Source organism: Cyrtonyx montezumae, unplaced genomic scaffold (genome assembly GCF_038088225.1).
Source record: "Cyrtonyx montezumae isolate F1298 unplaced genomic scaffold, pur_monq_1.0 scaffold_32, whole genome shotgun sequence".
Taxonomy (NCBI): domain Eukaryota; kingdom Metazoa; phylum Chordata; class Aves; order Galliformes; family Odontophoridae; genus Cyrtonyx; species Cyrtonyx montezumae.
This window is the reverse complement of record NW_027072037.1, coordinates 5,848,519-5,869,641: the sequence shown is the minus strand read 5'-3', so window position 1 is coordinate 5,869,641 and position 21,123 is coordinate 5,848,519. Positions and strand designations below refer to the sequence as shown.

Genomic DNA, 21,123 nt, shown 5'->3' with positions numbered 1-21,123 from the left:
GAGGCACCAGGTCGGGCTGGATGTCTGTGTGTCTCTGGGAACGCTGCAGTGAGGTGAGTTGTGGAGGAAGTTTGCTGTGTGAATTCATTTGGAAATGGGAAGCTTTTCCTGGGGGTACTTGAGCCCAGGCAGCGAGAGCTGTTGGGGATCTGTCAGAAGGCAGTGCCTGGTGGCACGCCTGCGGCCACATCACATACTACAGCAACTTGGAAAGGAAGCGCACAGCTGGCTTCAGTGAAAACCTAGTTCTGTGTCTGGAAAGGGAACGCAGGGCAAGATGTACGTGGGACTGAGTGTGGACGTCAGCCCTGAGCTGCAGGATGGCTCTACGTGAGGACGCCTGTAGAAGGAGAGTCACAGCAAGCTGAACGCAGGCGGAAATGCAGCGGCTTAGTTGCAGTGCGTGTTTTATGACCTAAATTTTTGCACTAGTTGCTGTAGCTTGTGCTAATATTGGGGGTGGGGGGAGTGCGGTGGCATCTGATAGGGATCGTTTCTTCTTGTTGGGTGATAAGTAGTGCTCAGAAGTTGAGAAACAGCTTTGAGATCTTGATAAGGTTTAATTAAGTGTGTGCAGCCACAGTTTAACTGATGATCTTTTGTCAAACTCCAAGTGAACTTTCTCCAGCGATACCTCAACTGAAAGGTAAACCAGAAACGTGAAACTTGTTTTGCCTCAGCTTTTGAGTATTTCCTCTTTCCAGCTTTCCAGTTTCTGTGTCAGTTGATAGTTATCTCGTGTATCAAATTATGCTCCAGCTCTCTTGAAACATAGAGGTTAATTAAAAAAAAGAAAAAAAAAAACGCTGCAAAGCGAGGCTCAATCTGTTCACTGAATGCCATCCAGTATGCTGGGAAGGATTTCTGCTTGTCATTCTCCTCAGAGGTTACACAAATGAGGATGCAGAAGGCATTCACTGAATTCGGATTCTAATTAAGAGAGTTATACAGGAAAAAGCAATACAGGAAAGATTTATAGTGTAAGTAGCAATGAAACAAAATGTGTGGAGTCTAGTGTGATGAGATGTCTTCTAAATAAAGGGTTTTTCTTCTTTTCTCCACATTTCATAACTAATTAACGTGGACAGCACTACATATGATGCTTTTGTCCCTGAAATCAGTGCTGATGGTTATCTTTTTCTTTGTGTGTGAAGCACGTTTAGGTAATGTATGTGACAGGACTCTCTGGGACCTCTCTGACTTAGTGGCTCGCTCTAGCATTGGCTTAATAATATTGCTCTTATGGGGTGTAGAAGAGCAAATAGTTTAATCTCTGAGATGGTGGCTAACAGAGCAACTGCACTACAGTGGGACAGGACGGACACTGAGGAGGACAACATAGGCCAGTGGATGTTTGACTTATTTGGAACTTCATGAAGGGCTTTTTCCTCATAATAATCAGAGTAGAGAAGTTTAAAAACTCCTGTAAGAAGCATGGAGTACCTTCTAACTTGAAGACTTTTCTGTTTGAACGGGAAACTTTATTAATATATGAGACACTCTGAACTCATCCCGCTCAGTGTTCCTTGGATGGGGATGGCCTACCTTTGTTTTCTCAAGTTATCTGTGGGAGAGAGTGGAGTTTCTTGTAGCCTGGAGTAGGTTAGTGCTGTGAGACCTTTCATGAGTGTTATGCTGGGACAGTGCTTAGTCATTAAAATAAGCAACTGTTGATGTCCAAAGGGAACCTCCTGCTTTGCAGTTCACATTTGTTGCCTCCTGTCCTGGTGTCAGGCCTAGCTTCATCTTCTTCAGACCTTCCTTTCAGGTCCTACTGAGCCTCCTTGTCTCTGGGTTGAGCAGTCCCTGCTCTGTTTGGCTCTCAGAGGATCTACATACCCTTTGTTGTCTTCGTGCTTCTTCTTCTGACTCCAGTATTTCCTCATCTCTTGCATTCGAGGGGCCCAGAACTGGACTCCAGGTGTGGCTTTACCAGCCCTGAGTAGAGGGAGTGGTGTACCTCCTTGCACTGCAGGTGTCACCTTGCCTAATGCAGTGCAGGATGATGCTCGCCTTCCTGGTGGCGGGCACATAGCTGGCTTGTGCTCAGCTTGATGTCTGCCAGAACCTCAGGCCCTTCACTGTCGAGCAGCTTTCCAGCTGGGTAGCTCCCAGCTTGTCCTCGTACCTGGGGGTTGTTTCTCCCTAGTTTCAGGGCTTTGCACATTTCCACATTCTTATTTTTCTTCTCCAGTAGCGACTGATGAAGCAACACTTAGCAGATGCCAGGAAAACACAAGCAGTGAACTCGGGGAGCCTTCGCAAAGGCAGGAGTTCAGTGCATGGTTCTTGTATATCTCTGCTCGATTCCTAGTCTGGACAAAGGAGCTCTGCAGACTGCAGCAGTCACAGCTCTAGCGTCATGGAACTGTGCACTCGTTCTTGAATGCTCTACTTCCCTGCACGAGGTAGCACTCAGACAGTTATTTGATAAACAGTTTGCATTAGGGTGGAATTCCTCATGGTGAAGCCCTGCTCTTCATCTCGCTTTCTTCATCTCTCATGTCACGTGCTTGTTTCTGGCTATCCCTTGAAATAGACTTTCACCAGTAATCGCATCCCCTCTCAACTAATTGTTGTGTCTAGAGTCATTCCTTCCCTGCTCTGCTGTTCTTCTCAGAAGTGGTTTCTTGCTGAGCCCTTCCTGTCTTCCAGCCTGCCACTGGCAAGTGAGTATCTGAATGGAGGTGTGACAGCGTGTCGCTGCGGGCCGAAAGTGGTTGCAAGAAGTTGGTAAGAAAACGCACATTAATACGCATGCTAGATTTTAAGAATCAGAATCTTAAGTCTGGAGGATCAGGTATTCAGTTTGGGAAATATTAATTATTGCATAGCTTTATTGTGCTTAGTATTACTAACAGAGTACCAGAGGTGCAGAGTTCTTTCGCAGCTGGGATTTCCTTCTAGTAAGTGATAATCACGTGGTTGTTAGAGCTGTTGCTGCTGGGAGCGGAGAACTGTGCTTTAGGGTTTTGGGGTAGATGGTGATTATGTTAGGGGGTGTTGTGCATCACCTCCTTCACAGCCTATTAGGACCACAGGTGAACAGAGCAAGAAATTATTATGTAAAGAGGATAACTGAGATTAGTGGACTTTATATGGTCTTAAATGAGGAATCATTTTCTTCTTTAGAGCTCATTTGTTTTATAATATTTAAGGCAAATGGGAACAGAGAAGAGTCCTGTCAGTTGGTGCCTTTTTTCCTCTGGATATCTGATTTTGGTGTAATACTGCATATTTGCATCTGTTCCTACCAAATGTACTCAGCTTCTTTTTTTGTCACATAGCAGCAAAGAATATCAAGAGCATGATGAGCTTTCCCATGACAAAGCTTTCAAGAAGGGTGAAAGAATGAACTTGTGAATATTCCAGATGAGGTAGCTTTAGTAGTTCATGCAGGAAGTTAAGATCAAGTGCTGCACTGTCCTGGGCAGCCTCATGCCCCTTGTCTGTCTTTTTGCTGTATGGTGACATCGTAGAAATATTCCCAAAGAAATATTCATAATGGAAATTCTTTTTTTTTTTTTACCTATGATTTTCTGCATCAAGCCTTACTTGGAGGAGCATAAAACAAACTTTGGGGAGCTTTGTCATCTTAGGTGAGGAATTGTGTAGTCTCTGTGCTCATCTTTTTCCTTGTGCCAGTACTGCCTGTGTTTTTTCTGCCAGCCCAGTGCTCGCCAGCTCCATCTCGTCCTAATGCTTCCTGCTCCTACAGAAGATGCTGCTGTTACTGGAGCGTTTAGTTTTACAGTGAGGAAAACCCTGCTCAGAGCTGACGAAATAACCAATTCATAGTGGTGTGTGGAGTTGTTTCCTGAACAAGACCTGTTGCAAACACATCAAGTGTTATTACTTCGGCAAATGGTGTTTGAGTACAGCAGTAGATGCAGCCTTGTTAACACAGGTCCTGCTTGAAAAACCTCTGCTTTTGGCCTTGGAAAAAAGCTTTCATAAAAATTCAGCTTGCAAAAGTTGAGTACTTCAGTAAGGAATGGTAGAAGTGGCAGCTGTAATATCAGTGTTACCTTAGGGATGAGTACAAGATGGTGTCTCTTGCTTGTGTCTGCTTTGGGTGACTGCTGCCTGTTCCAAACATAGTAGGTGGTGGTCTGAAATCATCTCCCTGACTGTGGTGCCCATGAAGGGATGATGGTGTAGCTGAAATCCTGTTGGTGTGTTGGTAGTCTGGTAACCTGAACTGCTATGTTTGATTTTCGTGGTCAAGTTGGCACTCTTGGAAAACTTGCTGCTTTTGGGCAAGGCTGAATACTGAATGAACGCGACTTGATTTAAGCTGAAATAATGCCAATGTGGTAAGAATGACAGTGGAGTATTCGTATGAGCTGGCTCAATGTAATTGTTGCTGAATAATCATGAGATGCTTCTGCTTTCTAATCACTTGAGACAGATATGAGTGTCATTTAAGATAGGACTCTCTGTAAAGCGTACTGTGTTTTGGATAACTAGGGGCTGGATGTTCACAAGTATTTGTCTATGGGGCCTTACTTTTAAGTGAGGTCACTTAAAGCAGCAAAGAAGCGTGCCTCTGTGTGCTGAGGCTGTTTGGCTCTAGATGCATGCAGTGGTGGGCTTTACTGGGGCTCTGCTTGGGGCAGACTGACAAAGGAAAGCCAGGGAGGTCAGGAGAACATCGCCCATGGGAGGGGTTACACCAGTGTCTCATATTAGTGCATCATCCAATCAATTTAATGCAAACATAACTATGTTAGGGCAGAGCTGAATTTGACTTTTGGCATCTATTCTCGTTTGGCATCAAGACAGAGCTTTGGGAGGTTTGAATAACTCTATCCTTTCAGGAGTCGCTCGTGTCTGACGTGTTCCTGAATGTGGTGTGGTTATTTTCATGGTAGTTCAGAATGCTGTTTGAATAAGTCTAGGTGATCTTTTTTAGATGCTGAACTTCACATGGATTTTGCTGTTAACATAGGGCGATTCTACAGATAATCACAATTCACAGCAGTTTAACTATAGCAGAGATTAGGTGACAATCCTCAGTTTTGCCTTAAAGCAGATCTCAGACTCTTTTATTTTTTTCCAAGGCATGTTTCCCTTTGTCTGTTTCTGGACACAATTATTGTGCTTTTCTCTATCATTTAGTTCAGGTATTGGGTATTTTCAGATTATTTTTTTTAACCATTCCATACACTGTAATTTTTCTCTTCTGCTCAGTCTGAATCTTTATTGGTGTAGAGAAAGAAGATATGTGAGATAGTGCAGAAGGAAGTGAACTGCAAAAAGATCGTTTGTGTGACCAGAGAGTAGAATTTCTGAGGAGGAGACTGAAGGCTTTTGCTCATTTAATGTGAAAGGATGTGATAATGCTGTGTATGAAAATGTCCTGTGGGAAAGGGGTAGACATCGAGGAGAACTAGGTGAAGAACAACAGTGGCACAAGAACAGGTGGATGTAAATGCTTCCTGTGTGAGCCTTGGAATGGTATCCTGACTGCAGGAGGAGGAGTGCTGATAGTTGGGTTTGGGTAGAGCGGAACGCCCATTGTAAGGGTGTGCAGCTGCCTCTGATCGAAGGCTCTGAGTGCAGTAGTACAGGAGGTGGATGCTTTGCACGTGCAGTTATATGTTGTCACCTTGCTTAACACCCTGAAATTTTCAGTTATATATATATTTTTTAATTTAAAAACAAATGAGTTCAGAGGAAGATCAGCTTTGGGTGAATTTGCAGTGGTGCTTGATAAAGAGAACAATCAGTACAGCTTCTGAACCAGGTTCCAGGAGGCTTACCTGAGTGTACCATGTTGATGCGTGTTGGATCTCACCTACTTCAGTTCTCTGTACAGCCCCAAGCTGTACGTGCCATTAGGTAAGTCTCTTCATTGGTATACTGAAGCCAGAAGACTTCATAATCTGTTGAAATGTGCATACAGATTCTTAAATTATAAGATATAGCAGTAATAGCTATTCAGAATGTGTTGTCGCGCATAGGGAGGGAAGAAGAAACGTAAGGAGAAACTACTGAAAAATAAGGGTCTTAGTGCTGAGTGATTCAAAGCTTCAAGCTAGGATGTTGTCAGTAGTCATTCTAGATTTGGGACCAGCAGTTGAAAAGTTAGGTTGAGAAATACCTTCCTTATGATATGTTCTGTTAGACCTGACAAAGCTGTTTCTATAGCAAACATGACCTGAAGTCTTTAGGCTTACACATGAAAGTTTCTTTCTTCCTGTAAAGCATTCTGTGCTTTCAGTTTACACTGTTAGTCTTCAGTGAAAGGTCTCCTACAGATTAGATTCTTGCCCTGTTCATTAGGAATACGTTGTTGGCTGTTGTGCTAGATTCATATTGAAGGTGTTTGTCTTGTGGACAATGCTTTGGTTAAGCTGCTTGTTGTTATCTGTTAACTCTTAACAGTAAATGGGTATCTGTGTTCTAAAGTGAATGCAGACTGTGTGTAGTAGGTTTAGTGCTTGCTTTAAAGAAACTGCAAAGAAGTCAAGGTTTTTTTGTTGTTGTTGTTACCAGTCTTCCTTTATAGGTAGCACTTCTAAGGATACAGGCTGTTTTGTTCTTTCGTCTGTCACCTGCCTTGAGCCTTTCTTGAATTCTGCTCTCCAGTGAATGTTTCCGATGTTAATTCAGAGGGTTAATACCATTTTTGGTCTCTTGGGTTGTGGCTGGCATCTCTCAATCTCGAAGAGTGTATTTGCATTCCAAACTGGCCGTGCCTTAAATTAGATGTTGGTTTGGGATGCTTAGGGAAAAATCATACTGCCTGGTGGCAAGGGAAGGAAAGAAAGAGGAGGAAAAAAAAAACCAAACAAACCCAAAACCTTATTCTCTGTTGTGACAGTCTTGGAAGCATGGTTAGGCTGGAGGCTGAAGTTGCTGCCTCTGTTCACAGAAGTGCAGTGATGTGGCTGTAGTTGAAGTACAAACCCTTAGCTTTGGCCTGCCCCTGATCTAGGTGACAGTGGGCTATCCCCGAGCTACTCTGCACTTCTAGTACTATTTACCAGAACTATTTACCTGGTTCTCCAGGTAGTTCCCAAACAATGCAGCTTTTGCTTGTAAACAAGCAAGTTTTTCTCTGCCTGCCTGGACAAGAAGCTTCAGATTGCTATGATTAGCTGTGGAATGTGAAGTTTCTTAAGCTGCTCACTGCTTTTTGTCTGCCTCACATCTCACCTTATTTGCTTATCCAGCCTGCCAGCAGGGAGCAACAGGATAAAGGAAGTGTTAACTTCTCCTGCCTTCACCAGGACATCTTCGCTCCAAAGCTTAGGAACAGATCTCAGTGCAGGATTTTGAAGCATACAGTGGCACAGGGAAGGCTGAACTCAAACTCTTGAATCTTTCCAGGCAGTTATTTGTATTACTTTTCTCTTACATGTCTTTGCTATTACTGAATTTGGAGATATTTAAGCCTCACAGCCAGGAAAGTGAAGCTGTCTTAGGGTCTGATAGCCTATTTTTTTCTGCACTAAGGCAGCTGCTGGTGTTTGTCTCATTCCATGTTTTAGGATCTTTGAAGGAGGAGACTGTACAAAATCCCAGGGTTGTTTTTTTCTGCTTAACCAGCTTCTGGCGTGAGTTAATGGCCCTGTGACAGCTGGAGTGAGTTTGTTTGTTTTTGTTTGGTTTGTTCTGGTTAAGCAAAGGGAGCCTTTTCCCTACTTGTAGTTTATGGAATGGAATGAATAGCAGTAGGGTAGCTCATTCTTGGTGGTTCTTTATTTAGTCACTCCCCTGACTTGTGCTCATCACACCAAGCACTTCTTTCCAGTTCTGGTATTTGTTGAAAGACATCATTAACTCCAAGTCATTTATGAATTCATTTATAAATTCCTGTAACCATTTCTCAGTCTTCATGCAAAATCCTGGAAGCATCTTCTGGTTCTGTTTCCAAGATCACTACTTAGAGCACTGAATTAAAGGAAGCCTTGATCCTCTGAGCCTTTTTGCAGTGTATTCCCTACGAAGCATCAAACTACTGGCAAATGCCCTTCATTACTAACTTAACAGACTAAAGCAGCATGGCAGCTGGCTACCTATATAGCTGTGGTGTGTCTTGACTGTGTATAAGATCCTGCATCAAGCAGCCTCTTGTGACACGGGCATCTGAATTACCTCAGTGATCTGAACAGTTGCACAAACTGTTGAATTTAAAAGGTAGGTTTATGTGCAAAAAGGTGTAGATGCAAGGAATCTTGAGTCTTGTTAAAATGCCTTAAGCAATCGGGAATGTAACTTTGGAGCTGAGATACTGTAAGGTGTGCTGTGGTTTCTTTTAGCTTTCTGTTATTATTAGGAAGACATGGAAAGCTTACTTTTTCTACATACGGTTCTTCATGTACCTATTCTTTCCCCCTTGTTTTGTGTACTTTCAGAACCTCTTTCTATTTGTGGGATGAACTACACTAGGAAGGCATGGCTTAGGCTTTCTAATAGCATCTGTGCATGCTCCTGCTTTCTAAAATCCTCCTATCAGAAGTTCTGTGTTCTCACTGTAATAACAAGTTCATCTTGGATCACTGAAGAAACTGCTGATACTGATCTGTAAGAGGCACTTCCTATCACTTCTTTGTATCAGAGAGTCTTACATCTGTAAACTTAATGTGATCTTTCTTTAGCTGCCAGCTCATGCATTCTTTTACATTGGGGTGGGAAGCATCCGATCTGCAGCTTGTGTGTCGTGTAGCCTGTGGCTGCATGAATAATGCTGCTCTGGGAGTTTACTGCGTGGTTTGCCAGGATATCTTCTATTTCTCTGTAGCTTTCAAAAAGAAAAGACTTCCTTGTTTCTTTTTTGGATCCTCTTCTGTTTTCTTGCATTTGAAATCCTTTTGGCTTGTCTCAGAATAGTCCATTGCTTTCTATATATAAGACGAAACTCACTTCTCCTAAGATCAGAGCCAGTCCTTTGCTAGCCTTGCTTGCTGTGTTTGCAGCAAAGCTGTTCCAAGCTGGTTCCAAAAATGTAATGTATATCCTGCCACTAACAATAGGCATCTTTGTAACCATCTCTTTCCACCTTTTCCATTCTTTGTTACCATTAGGTTTTAACACCCACATCATCAGTCAGATGATTTTTTTTGGCAGTCTTTAGTTGTTGTGGGTTTTGTTTTTTGTTTTATTCTGAGAATAGCTTCCTCGTGGATGAACATAAATCAGATGGTACATTAAAACATCACTTCTTGTTCTGTGCTTGTCCTTCTTACACTAGGTCAGTATTCTTTTCCTGCTGAGTCTGACACTGATTCTGCTCCTGGTGTCTTGTTTCTTGTCTACTGTTTTTGGGGCTCCTGGCTCTGGAGTCGACAGCTCAGCAGACTGCAGCCCTGCCCTCTTACTGCTTCATTGTGTTACAAGATCTGTTTCTTGTTGTATATGAACAACACTCCAGTTGCTGTTTTCACTGTGATGCATATTTGTCTAATGCAGATTACTGTAAACTTCTGCTAACCAAATGTTGAATTACCTTACCTGGTTAGGGAATAAGAGAGTGATTTTGTTAACACCTTTTAGTAAAGCTAATCAGCTTAATTGTGTCAGTAAACTTTACCTAATGCATTACTACTGGATTGATTCTGTGATTAAAAGTTGGGATGAGAATATCTTTTGTCTCTAACATGTAAGTTCTTACTGCTATCTGGAATGTGGTGATCAGTGTGTTGCTGGAAACGTTTTTTTGTTTTTTTTTCCAGTGTGGGCTTGGAGTATGGACAGAGTAACTGAAAAGGCTGTATTTTTCTATAACTGTGTTCCCTAGTACATGGGAATAGAAATCGTGCTTGTGATGTTCTTACATCCTGTATGGAAACTGTTGAATAATGGCCTGAAACACTGATTGATCAGAGGTGAGCACTGAGTCAGCCATGTGAGCACAGGTGAAGGCAATGCACCTGTGTGACCAGAAGGGGTGGAGCCTGGCTCCACCTCTCCAGTGCCCCATTTAAGGGCTGACCCCCACTGGGGAAGGTTCTCTTTCTGGAGATTACTCCTTAGGAGTTTCCTGCTGTGAGACTAGGACGTGAGTGAGTGCTTTCCTTTATTTTGATTGCCTCTTTCCATCACAGTAATCTTTCTAACTATACCATCTGTTAAGTACCTCAGCTACAATACTACTTAGTGTTATTCATTCTGTTAACCATATTCCATACACATCCCCATTTTCCTTTCATCTACCATAGGAGTAGGTTGTTCTACCAGTACTCAAGCTGAAGTATGTGGCACTGGGCAGTGGGACTACTTAGGGCTTTCTTGTAGCAACAGAAGCAAAGCTTTTCAGGTTGTAGTTTCCCAGATAGTGATAAAAATCACTTGGGGTTGGGGGAGAGAGTATAGTGTGTGTATACTCATAGCTTTTTGGCTTCCTCTAGGTTGTTTGGCCAGCCAGGTAGTTAGCTGAGGATGTTTTCGACATGCTTCTTTCTATAAGGTGCGTTTTTCTGCTTTTTAAAGGCTAGCAGTTAATTTCAGAGTGATCTTAGAAATATCAGTGACACAAACCATTGCTCAGGTCAGTCAGAAGGTTTCTTTATGTTTGTCAAATAAGTGAGACCTGCTCGAGCTAACAGCTCTCAGCCTCACGGTGAGGAGCAGCAGTGCTCCAGAGAGCGTTCCTCTGGCTGCAGTGATGTGGTTGAAAGATGAGAGAAAACAGTTTGTATGGGACACAGTGCCCTCCTTTCAGATGCTCCTGAAACTACATGTTAAACTTGGTGTGACTGGATACCAGTGCAGAAATATGAGGAGTGTAATATATCTCTAATATAGGTACTGGTTTTGTTTTAAGATGTAATTCTGTACTGCTGAAGCTGGAAGACATGTGTGGTCTAGGATCTTGTTGCTGGGTTGGTCAGATGTGATGGACCATAGAAAAGATGCTGTGATTTGCAGTAAGCACCTCAGAGAAACTTCCTGTAGGCTTCTGTGCGACAGTATGTGGAGGCTTTTCAGTATGTGTTGGCCATATGTGTTACTGCATGTTCCCATTCTCCCTCTGCAGGCACTTCTCTTCTCTTTTGAATGCCTTGGAGTTCTGAGGGGGGAGCTGCAGTCAGGAAGGGCTCTGTGTGGTGGTGAAGGTATGAGTAGAACTGAAGGTGTCTGTACAGAAGACCTGAGGAGGAATGGCTTCAGGAATGCTGGGGAAGCTTCCCTTTCATATATGGTATTCAGGTGCTAGCTCTGTGCCTGCTATGTAGAGGGTTAAACTTAGACCAGGTCCCACTGCAATCTCTGTGTGTGTTGCTCAATAGTTTTATCAGTGTTTTTCTAAATAATAGTTAGCCTTAAAAAAAAACAAAACAAAAAGGTTAAAACATGTCTGATGTTACAGAGGAGCAGGAGAGAAGAAAGGAGTAAAAACTACTTGTGCTTAAGTACCTAAGGTAGGGGAGGAGCTTTGGGAAAAATACATAGATGGGTATTTTACACTTTAAAGGGTAATACAGAGGTACTTGAACTTAAAAGAAGCCTTAAGACAGGGCTCAAATCAGTTGACTTCAGGTGCTTTAATCTTCCAGTCTTGTCTCCTTTCAGGCAGCTTCTGCTCTGCTTATCAGAAATTGTGGAAGGAAGTGCTGGGGATTTGCCCTTCTGCCTTTGCCTGTGACTTTGGGGGTGGAGTGCACGTGGGGAATGTCCACTTGAAGACTTATGCAAAAGTTATCTCCCAAGAAATGGGATTTCATGAGGGATCGCCGACATGGGAACGCACCATCAGTCATGGTACGCTCTTGTTGTCCTGATCCCTGCTCTAGGTTGAGGGGGCTCCTGCTGGGAATCTGTCTGTGAGCAAGTAGCATTCAGATAATGAACTGTAGGGGGCTGCTGTTTGGCTGGAGGCAGTGTCCTGACTCTTGGTGTGAACATAAGATGAGTTCCAGCAGATGCATTTCCCCAAGGCTTCTCTCCGACTGCCTTTGCTGTGCCAGGCTAACTGTAATTGTCTGGTGCCATTCCATCTTCACACTTAATGCAAGGGTTGTTACAGAATCAGCATGAGAGGCATACATCAGCCATCTGACCAAGGGGGAAGGAAGAAAATTGATAGGGATGGCAAAGACAGCTTGTGCTTGGCACTGCTACAATTCAGTTCAGCTTCCAAGGAGAAGCACTTAAGATCTTGTTCTCAGAATTACTGTAGCATGTAGTACTTCTGTGGTGTGACACAACTTGGGGCATCCATTGCTGCAAGGGCTTCTGCAAGTGAGGCTCCTTATGCAGATCTAATTCTGGATACCTCAGTCACTTCAGACAGGAGCAGGGACTGCTGCTTCTTGTACATGCAGTATGCATCACTGTGCTGTCAACATCTGAGCACGTCACTCATTTGTGGTGAAAGGAAAGAATAGCCAGCACATAGACATAGTTCCTGCTTGTTGGGTAGGTGGTCCTCAATACAGAGAAAATGTGCAGAGACTGAGTGGGGTTTTAAGTCCAAGCAAGAATGCATTTGTTTGTCTGGAGGGAGTACTGCTTTGTAGTTACTGGATAAGGCTGCAGTAGCTTAACAGCTGTGAAGAATGGGTGTTTAACAAAAGCAAATAAAGCCAGACCTAGAAGATAAATAGGTAATACATTAGAAATATCTTAATGGAGATTAGGGTATCTGTATTTGATTGTTTGCATTTACAGCATGATGGTGGTTGTATATAAACATACTGTAAGGTCGTGAAGGTTAGAGGAACTGCAAAGAAGGCTGAGCCCTGTCTGCCCGTGCTGTGCAGGAAGGATGGATGTGTAAGTATGCTCACAAGTTGTACCAGGTCTTCAGCTTGAGATCTCTTCTCCTTTGAGCAGCTGCGTAGGCTGATAACTCCCATGCAGTTTGTACAAAGAATTGGCCTAAGGCAGCTGCTAAGTAATCCCAATGAGCTGAACTGTTTGTGAGGTCTTGCAATAGCCTTTCCAGTAGGCACTTCATGAACCAGTTTATAACATATGAGTTAGGTCTGTGCTGCTTGTGTTCTGCATGTTTAGTTGATAGCTAATACAAGGCATTATACTCTTCTTTAGTATAAGGATCTTCTGTAGAAATAAAGCTCAGTTTTAGATGGACAGTTGGATCCTTGTTGAGATTCTGGTTCCCTAGCTATTTTTGAGTGTTAAACACAGTGCTCACACACAGCTGTCGTGTGTCTGAAGACTTCCAACTGTAGCTTTCTATCCTCAGTGAGGGAGCTGGTTTCTTTGTGGTTCCTGAAGTGACAGGCCAGATTCAGATGTCTGAAGTGGAAGGCCAAACAGGGGAAGGTAGGGTGTGTGGGACTGGCAGTGCTGCTAAGCAGGTGATGGTGATTTGAGGTCAGGCTGACAGTGTGCTGTGTGAGAGGTTTTATTGGCAGATATTTACTGTGCTGCTCCATACAGAGTTCTTAATCTTGCCGCCATTAACAGCCCCAACTGTTCAAGCCTGGCAGTGTGACTCTACAAATCTAAGTGCAATCACTGCACTTGCTATAGGGTTATGTTACATTTGCATAACTGTTGATTCAATTGTATTGAACAGTGATGTGTTCTGCGTAAGATTTTCTTCAGCTAAAAATAGTTGGTCATTTTGCAGTTCATCAGGTTTTTTTTTGTCTTCCTATGCTTGTTTCTACCTGTACTACACTTATTTGTACATAAAGTAATGTTGTTAAGGCAACAGAATCAATAGGAAGCTTCAGAGTGGGAGCAGAATTTCCCTGGGTATCTATGCCTGTGGTCTTTTCTGGGTATGTGGTGAATGCTGTGTAGAATTTCCACTCTGCAAATGACCAATATTTTCTCCAATAGTAGTTAACTAAGTTGGAGCAAATCTATCAAACAAGCAGTTTTGAGGCTGATGGGTTCCTAATGCGGAGTTCCTTGGTTCATAGCTATTTCCAGTTTGTGGGTTTTTCTCACTCTGGAAAAAGCACAATGTGTGCCCAAGTATTTTTATGGGTTTAAAGGCTGCACGTCAGGTAGAGGTGTTAACTTTTGAGTTACCTGCTGTAGCTCAAATGATGGAGGGCTGAATTGCTTTTAGAGCACAATTAACAATAAAGAGCATACACAGCAAGTGTGGAGATTGCATGCGTATGCATCTGAACTCTGACAAAGGCAAGGCTGATTGAGTTTAATATGGGCTGATGCTGGATCCTGGCTACAGGCATACACATTTAACAGGAAGAAAAGCTAACACTCCCACCCAAATGGGTCCTTACTTTGTAAGTGACAGAGTGACGTTTGTGATGTGGTTTGTAAGATAGTTTGGGTAGGGCGATGTGACTGAAACCTGCCTGCTGCATCTTAAGAAAATAGAGGACTCCGAAAAGTAGACTGGACAGAAATGAGATCAGAGCCTTCCTAATTTGAGGAGATTGAATTAGTTAAGCCTGACGCTACTTAAATTTCAATCTGGCTTTGTATGTAGTTGTAATTCAGGTAGTTAGTATGCTTATTCAATATTTAGTTTAAAAAAACAAATGCCTGAATTGTAACTGCTCCATACTGAAATCCCTTCTCAGCAACAGAGAACAGTGCCCTTTGTCTCTGTGCTGTTTAACCTGAAGGGAAAGATGAGTGAAATGCAAAGTGCCAAACTATGAACTTCTGTCCAGATCAGAAAGTGTGAATTCGAGTTTTGCTTGAGGGATGTCCTTCTGCAATGGTGTTGAGTTGATTTGGCATGCTTTTTAACATTTTTTTAAGGTGATTTAAATAAAACAAAATGTTTTTACTTACAGCACTTGAAGAATCGGAAAGTGACATTTATGTGCGATTCATGAGGTCACACAAGTGTTATGACATTGTTCCAACAAGCTCTAAGCTTGTTGTTTTCGACACTACGCTACAAGTGAGTATTCTTCTTTCAGTCTGCTTTTCCTTGCAGTTCTCTTTTCTTAAATGGGAGTATGTTTCCTGAGTGTTAAATTATTCTCTCCTATAACGCTGTACTTTGAATACAGAAAATCCATATTGTTTCAGCTGTATCTTTCACGTTACACTAGCGGAGGAACTTGGGGGTGGGGGGAGACTTCCTGGCTGAACAGAGTGAGAGGATATAGTTGGCAATTGTAACCACTAACCAGATTTTGAAAGCCCCAAATTTATATTCTTCATGATTGTCAATTTGTGTAAAGATATCTTATGTAAAGATCTGTGTGCAATAGTTAAAAGTATCCAGGTGTTCTGAGTCTCTTCCTGCTATATTGGTGAGATAATTTAGGCTAAAATGGGTGGCTTAATGATACAAATTACAGCGTTCTCCAGAAAATTTTTGTTTTCAGCTTTCCTTTTTGCTTTTAATCAGTAAATCATAATTTGCTAGACTCTTGGCTCTGTGGGAAGAGTTTACTTGCCAAAAGATGGCAATAGCTGCCTGCTATAGAAACAGAGTAAGCTGTTCTGCAGTATGGTACAGCATCATGGCTTTCTTTATTTCATGGATTTTGCAATCAGTGTTTTTTGAGATGGGTTTTTTTTGTCTCCTTTCAGTGGTGTTCCAGTTCTAGCTTAACTGAGCACCTTAAGTAGTCTTGGCTTGCAATGTACTACTCAGACTACAGCCTTCCACTGTCAGAAGACCAGAACAAAATAGGTCCTTATTCTCAGAATGTTCCCAGAACCATCTCACATATCAGATAATAACATGTAGCACAAGATCCTTAGTATCATGGTCTTGCAGATGGAAAGCCTGTCTGCTCAGCAATGAAAAATAATGTGACAGGTTGAGAACATTGCCCACGTTGACTTCTCAGCCATCACCTGAATCAAAGGTTTGAGCTCAGTTATCGTTGCAGTTGGAAAGATGAACTTTTCCTCTTTGTTACACAAACTGATTGATCCTGGAGCCAGTAGGGTGGGACACTAACTCCTTTTGGGTTCCCCGAATCTCCTGATGAATTGCGGGAAATGCTGTTAGATACCAGCCTTTCTCACAGAGCTGTGTTGAGTAATGCTCTTAATACAAAGAAGTGGTTTCATCTCCATTTAGTGAGCTGATGTGAGGTAATGCTTGGAGAAGTAGTTCTGGTGAATAAATCGAATGAATCTTAGTCCTTTAAGAAGATAACTAACTCAGTGGTAATGAAAAACATTTTACCTACTGTCTACTTATTTGTGTTCCAGTGTCCATGAGCAAAGGGAAATGATCTTGTAGGTATATCTTCCCTGGATGTCTTGCTTCTACCCAGATGAGTGTTTCTCCTAATTTAAGATCATTCAAAAAAGCGTGGTATCTTCAAGTTCTCAGATCTCTCACAATTTGAATTTTTAACAGTGCAAATTCTTAAACAGTTGCATGGTAAGGGCTTACACCCAATAAGGGAGAAAAGTAAGCCAGTAGCAATTGATGGAAGGATGAAAAAGTGGAGCTGCATTGCTTTTTTGATGCTGTCCTTTGAAAGACAGTCATCAGATTTCTATCTGACTGCAGTACCCTATCTCCCTCTACTGAGCAGAAATCACAGCGCACATTTACCCTGGAAAACTGTCTGTGAGATATTGCAGAAAGTATCTCAAAGCTTGTTAACTGCAGGCAGAACTGAAGACGGTGCCTTCTGACCTATGACACATAAGCAACGCCATTCAATAGATGTTTAGTCGCAGTATTTGTGAGGGATTCTGTGATTGTCCTGGTGCACCTGTCTGGTCTTGCTTGTCAGGAATAAGCCTGTGCCACTGGCACCTTTGTTACACTGTTGTGAAAGCAGTGATGGCTCATGTACTTCAGCTAGGCATGCTTCACCAAGAGAGCGTGCCACTTGGTGCAAAGTTGAGCAGTAGGTAGCTAAATAAGTAGTGTACAGAGCTGTGGTCTGCTAACCAGCCTGAGAATAACGGGCACAGCTCTGTTTGCCCTAGTATAAGAGCTTATATTTCTTAAACTTGTGTATCTGCATGTGGTCTGCCTACCTGAAACGACCCATAGCCTGTACTGACCCTGAGAAATCAAGAATGTAGCTGGGAAAGTGCTAACTAGCACTGCTGGGTGTCACTGAGAGACAGCAAACCGTTCCTTCACTGTTTCCTACTGCAGTTGTAGCCTTGGGTTGCCAAGGGTTGTCCCTTGAAGGGCTGCTCTGCTGACAGAGAAACACCTTGCTGCTCTTTTTAATTCAATAAGCTGAAGGTGATCCACGTCTGACTGCAGGAGCACACCGAGCTGGATGCAGACTGACTCGTTAGCCATGTGTTTTCAGCACAGTACCTGAGTACTCCATGTTAATGCATTCAATGTGGCAATACTGTGGGGAAATAGTGTCACCCAGATCTGCGTGTGCTTCTTATTTGTTGGTTTTAATGCACAGTGGGTGCCTATAGTGATGCTTAAAGCAGTTTGACTTCTTTGAAGTTGACAAAAACGCTTTGAAAGGAAAATACCTCCTGCATTAATTGCTGTATTAGATTTCAGTTGCCAACAAAGTGTAGCACTTCTTCACATTCCATCAGTCAGATGAGTTTTCTCTGTTGGTAGAGCCATCATATACTGGTGTGATTTCACTTTTCAGTGTTATTGCATGAGCTTGACGTAGTTATATTTTCTTTCCAACAGAAAAATGTTTCTCCACCCTATGGGGAGCTCCATTTCCATATTGGAAGGAAGTGACCCTCACCATAGCATGTAGCAGTCTGTGCTGCTTGGCTCTATAAGCTTACTTAAAGCCAGATTTTTGTTTGGCCTTCAAACAAACTCATTGTTTAAATGTTTTGTCTTTGAGAAGAATTAGCTTGTTTTATAATGCAGACCAATTAACCCTCTTAAAGAAGGGTAAAAGCTAATTGCAAAGCAGGGACTCCCTTGCTGTGTATCAAGCAGTAATCCTCAGTCCCAGGAGTGGCATAATAGCACACTTTCTGTCTGTGTCTCCTGAAGTCTGTATAAACTCATATGGGGTGAAAAGCTCTATCCAGCCTTTGACTAAATGGTATTTTCACTCAGTAAAATTGTTTTACCACTGAAGTCAAGTTTCTTTTTGCTCAGTAGGGTATTGAAGTTATTTTTGAAGTATCTCTGGTATTTTGTGAACTAATAAAAATCATTTTTCTATTGAAACATTCATCAAAACTAGGTTTCAGAATCATAAGGACTCTTTTCTTATGTCTTGAAGAAATCTGCACAGTTAGTTGACTTGATGGCATAATTAAACAAAGATTATTAAACAAAGATTATATCACTGAAGTTGGTAATAGACCAGACTTGGTTCCTGAAGTAGGCTTTCATTGGTAACTACCACATGTGTGTAATAGCTCAAGTACTTATTTTTCTACTGCGTAATTTGAAAAATATTTGGAATAATCTTCTGGAAACTTCTTTAGTGCAACAAGCTGGAAGTAAATATAACTTCTGCAGAGCATACAAAGGATTCCACATTAGAAGAGTGGAAGAGGATTTGTATTTCTCTTCCTTGTGTCGACTTGGAAGTAAATGGGTTTCTTATTCTTGTTCCCTCCAGGTCATTCTTGACTGGGGTGTTCCCTCACTCCAAGGTAATGGGACAGAGCAGGCTTCCAGAGAGTGCTCTAGAATCTTTTGCTTCCTGAAACACACAGCAGTCTTTGGGCCAGCTGTCATAACAGGAGTTCTCACAGCTTTGCAAGGGGATGGTCTGTTCCTTAATTGGCTTCAAGGTTTTTCCTCTGTGACTTTCCTAAATTTAATCTGTCTACATTTCTGAGGAATGTGAACATCCCTCCTTGCTTGCTCATTCTATAGAGCAATGCATTGGTTTTTAGCTGACATCTGGACTGAGGCAGGTCACAGAAAAGTGCCCTTGAGATCAAGCCAGAATCAGTAGGATAATACTGGCAAGATGTTTTTCTTTAGAGTTGCTCCTGTACATAACAAGCATCAGAGCTCCATTCTTGCAGTTCTTAACACCAATAGGAGGCATTCACTCCTTGATCTCGGGGAAAGATAGTGTGAGTTCCTAGGTACTAATTAAATGGAAATGTCTTAGTCAAGGCAGGGTGTAGCTGGAACGTTTGTGCTTGGCTCGGTGAAAATCATGCATTGTTCTTGCTCTCCCTGCACCACTCCTGCCGGGAGTGGCAAGTTCTTAATCTGTGAAAGGGTTTATGCCCTTTCCAATGCACTTGGCCCGGTGGTTCTGCCTGTGAGGCTTTCTTTCTGACTCCTAGCCCACTTCAGCGTGGCATGTAGTAACAGAAATTGTAGCTTGAAGTGATTACTTTCTTAGAAAGGAAGCCTATGGTTTTCAGTTATTGCATACTGCATGGATAGGTGATAGCAGATAAAGCTGCTTTAAACTGGTTTCAGATCACCCAAGAAAGGCAGAGGTCACAATCCAGTAATAAAGAAGGAATCACGTCTCCCCCCTTTCCAGGGATAAGGGCTCACCAAGCACTCCAAATTGGGATCTCTAAGTAGAGATGCTTCCCTTGCTGCTGCCAGCCCTTAAGTGGAGTGAGGAAGAGTAGGGTCAGCCTCTTCTGATCACGCAGGTGTATTCCTTCCTCTGGTTCAGGCTGTGACCTAATGGTTCCCATACACATACTACAAACTAGAAGGCACAGTCTCCCCTCAAATAGCATGGAAGTAAGTATCAGCAGGGTACCTCACTAAGGTGAGTGAGTAGAGTTGACTAATCATGGCTGACTCGAAGTCTTGATGGAATTGTGTGTGATGTTAGAGAGAAGATAGCCTTTAATAGCTGGCTACAACATGGGCATACTGGTACCCAGTGTCAGTTAGGGCCTTGGTTTGGTGTTTACAGTCGGATTGGGTCTTCTTGGCACATGTGTGGGATGGGGGAAGATACATGTGTTGGCAGACCAACTGTTCTCTGGGTAGAAATGTGGAACATGTACCTGCACCCTGTAACATGAGAATAAGACCCTGTGGCTTTCTCATGAGTTTTAACTTGATTTATCTAATGAAGGGTGTTACTCCATCTGCTCCTAAATTCTATCAAGCCCTCAGTGACCCTTGGTACATCTATTGAGAGCGTTTCTATTTCATGCCCTGTGAGTGGAGAAGACGGCTGATCTGTATTCATGTAACCTTTCCAGAAATTCAGTGTGAGCTCTAGGAGCTGCTTACGAATGTCTGTTGGTTGGGGTTTTTCAGATGTGGGAGCGAACATAGCCTTGAAGTTAATAACAGGTCTGTATAATTCTTCATTACTTTAGCAGAAGGTGTGATAAAGGTAGAAGAAGAAACTTTCTTCAAGACCTCCTTGGCCCTTGCCATAGGTGTAAGTTGCTGTTAGCTCCTTAATTAGGCTTTTTTTCTTTTTAAGGCATAGTGCATCTGTTGAGGAAATGCTTCTTCTAAATTCATTGAGCAAAGAAAGTAATTCGCAAATAAACCTGAATACAGCAGTCATTGTGCTGAGCTTGCTGGCTGTAGTCTGGTGTACAGATTCCCAGTGAGCCAGTTCATAAATACTGGACTCTATCTGTGTTACGGAAGATGGCTCTGACTTGCGAAAACAGCTCCTTAGCAGAACTGTATTTTTATATAACTTAATAATCAAAGTTGGACAATTAAATCTTAATTTGAAGAAAACTTGGAATTTCACGTTGTTTAATATCCTCCACGATGTTTTGCTTGACGCTTTGGGAAACATTAAGACAAAGCAATTAATGGAGCCCTACAAATATATGTATTTCAGTGCAAATTAACTGTTTACTGACAGTGTGTGCCATTCCTAGATTATAAATTACCTCTGACTGCTTGGAGAGCTAATGGTGAGATTCCCAGGATTCATCTCCCTGAAAGGTCTTTGCTTCAGATTGAGTTTGGGGAGAATTACTTCCTCCTTGAAGGTGTTTGAAATATCATAGCCATCTGGATGTGAATTAGGAGATATTTTACTCTTGGATTGTCAATGTGATAGAAGTTTGTGGGCTCTGGAGATGAATTCTGAAGTCCTTTATTCCCACCTAGCTTATGAAAATGTTCATGCCGTGGAAACAGATGACTTGGAGAAGAAAAGGATTCCTATAGAGTCTTCTGTGGGAAAGTTATAATATTTTTGATCTTACAATCATATAATGGTGTGAATTGGAAGGGACCTTAAGGACCATCTTGTTCCAACCCCTGCCTCAGACAAGGACATCTCTTGCTAGATCAGGTTGCCCAGAGCCCTGTCCAGGTTGGTCTTGAAGATCTCTGGGAGTGGGACATGCACAGCTTCTCTGGGC

The 21,123-nt window shown here is 42.4% G+C and overlaps 1 protein-coding gene across 2 annotated transcripts in view; it reads left to right on the top strand.

Annotated features, from left to right (window-relative positions):
* PRKAG2 (protein kinase AMP-activated non-catalytic subunit gamma 2) overlaps positions 1 to 21,123 on the top strand; it is a 188,857-nt gene that overhangs the window by 149,053 nt on the left and 18,681 nt on the right. For both annotated transcript variants that reach the window (XM_065744936.1, XM_065744937.1), the window contains one exon: positions 14,700 to 14,809. In XM_065744936.1, the coding sequence (XP_065601008.1) occupies positions 14,700 to 14,809 (110 nt within the window). The remainder of the gene's footprint in view (positions 1 to 14,699; positions 14,810 to 21,123) is intronic.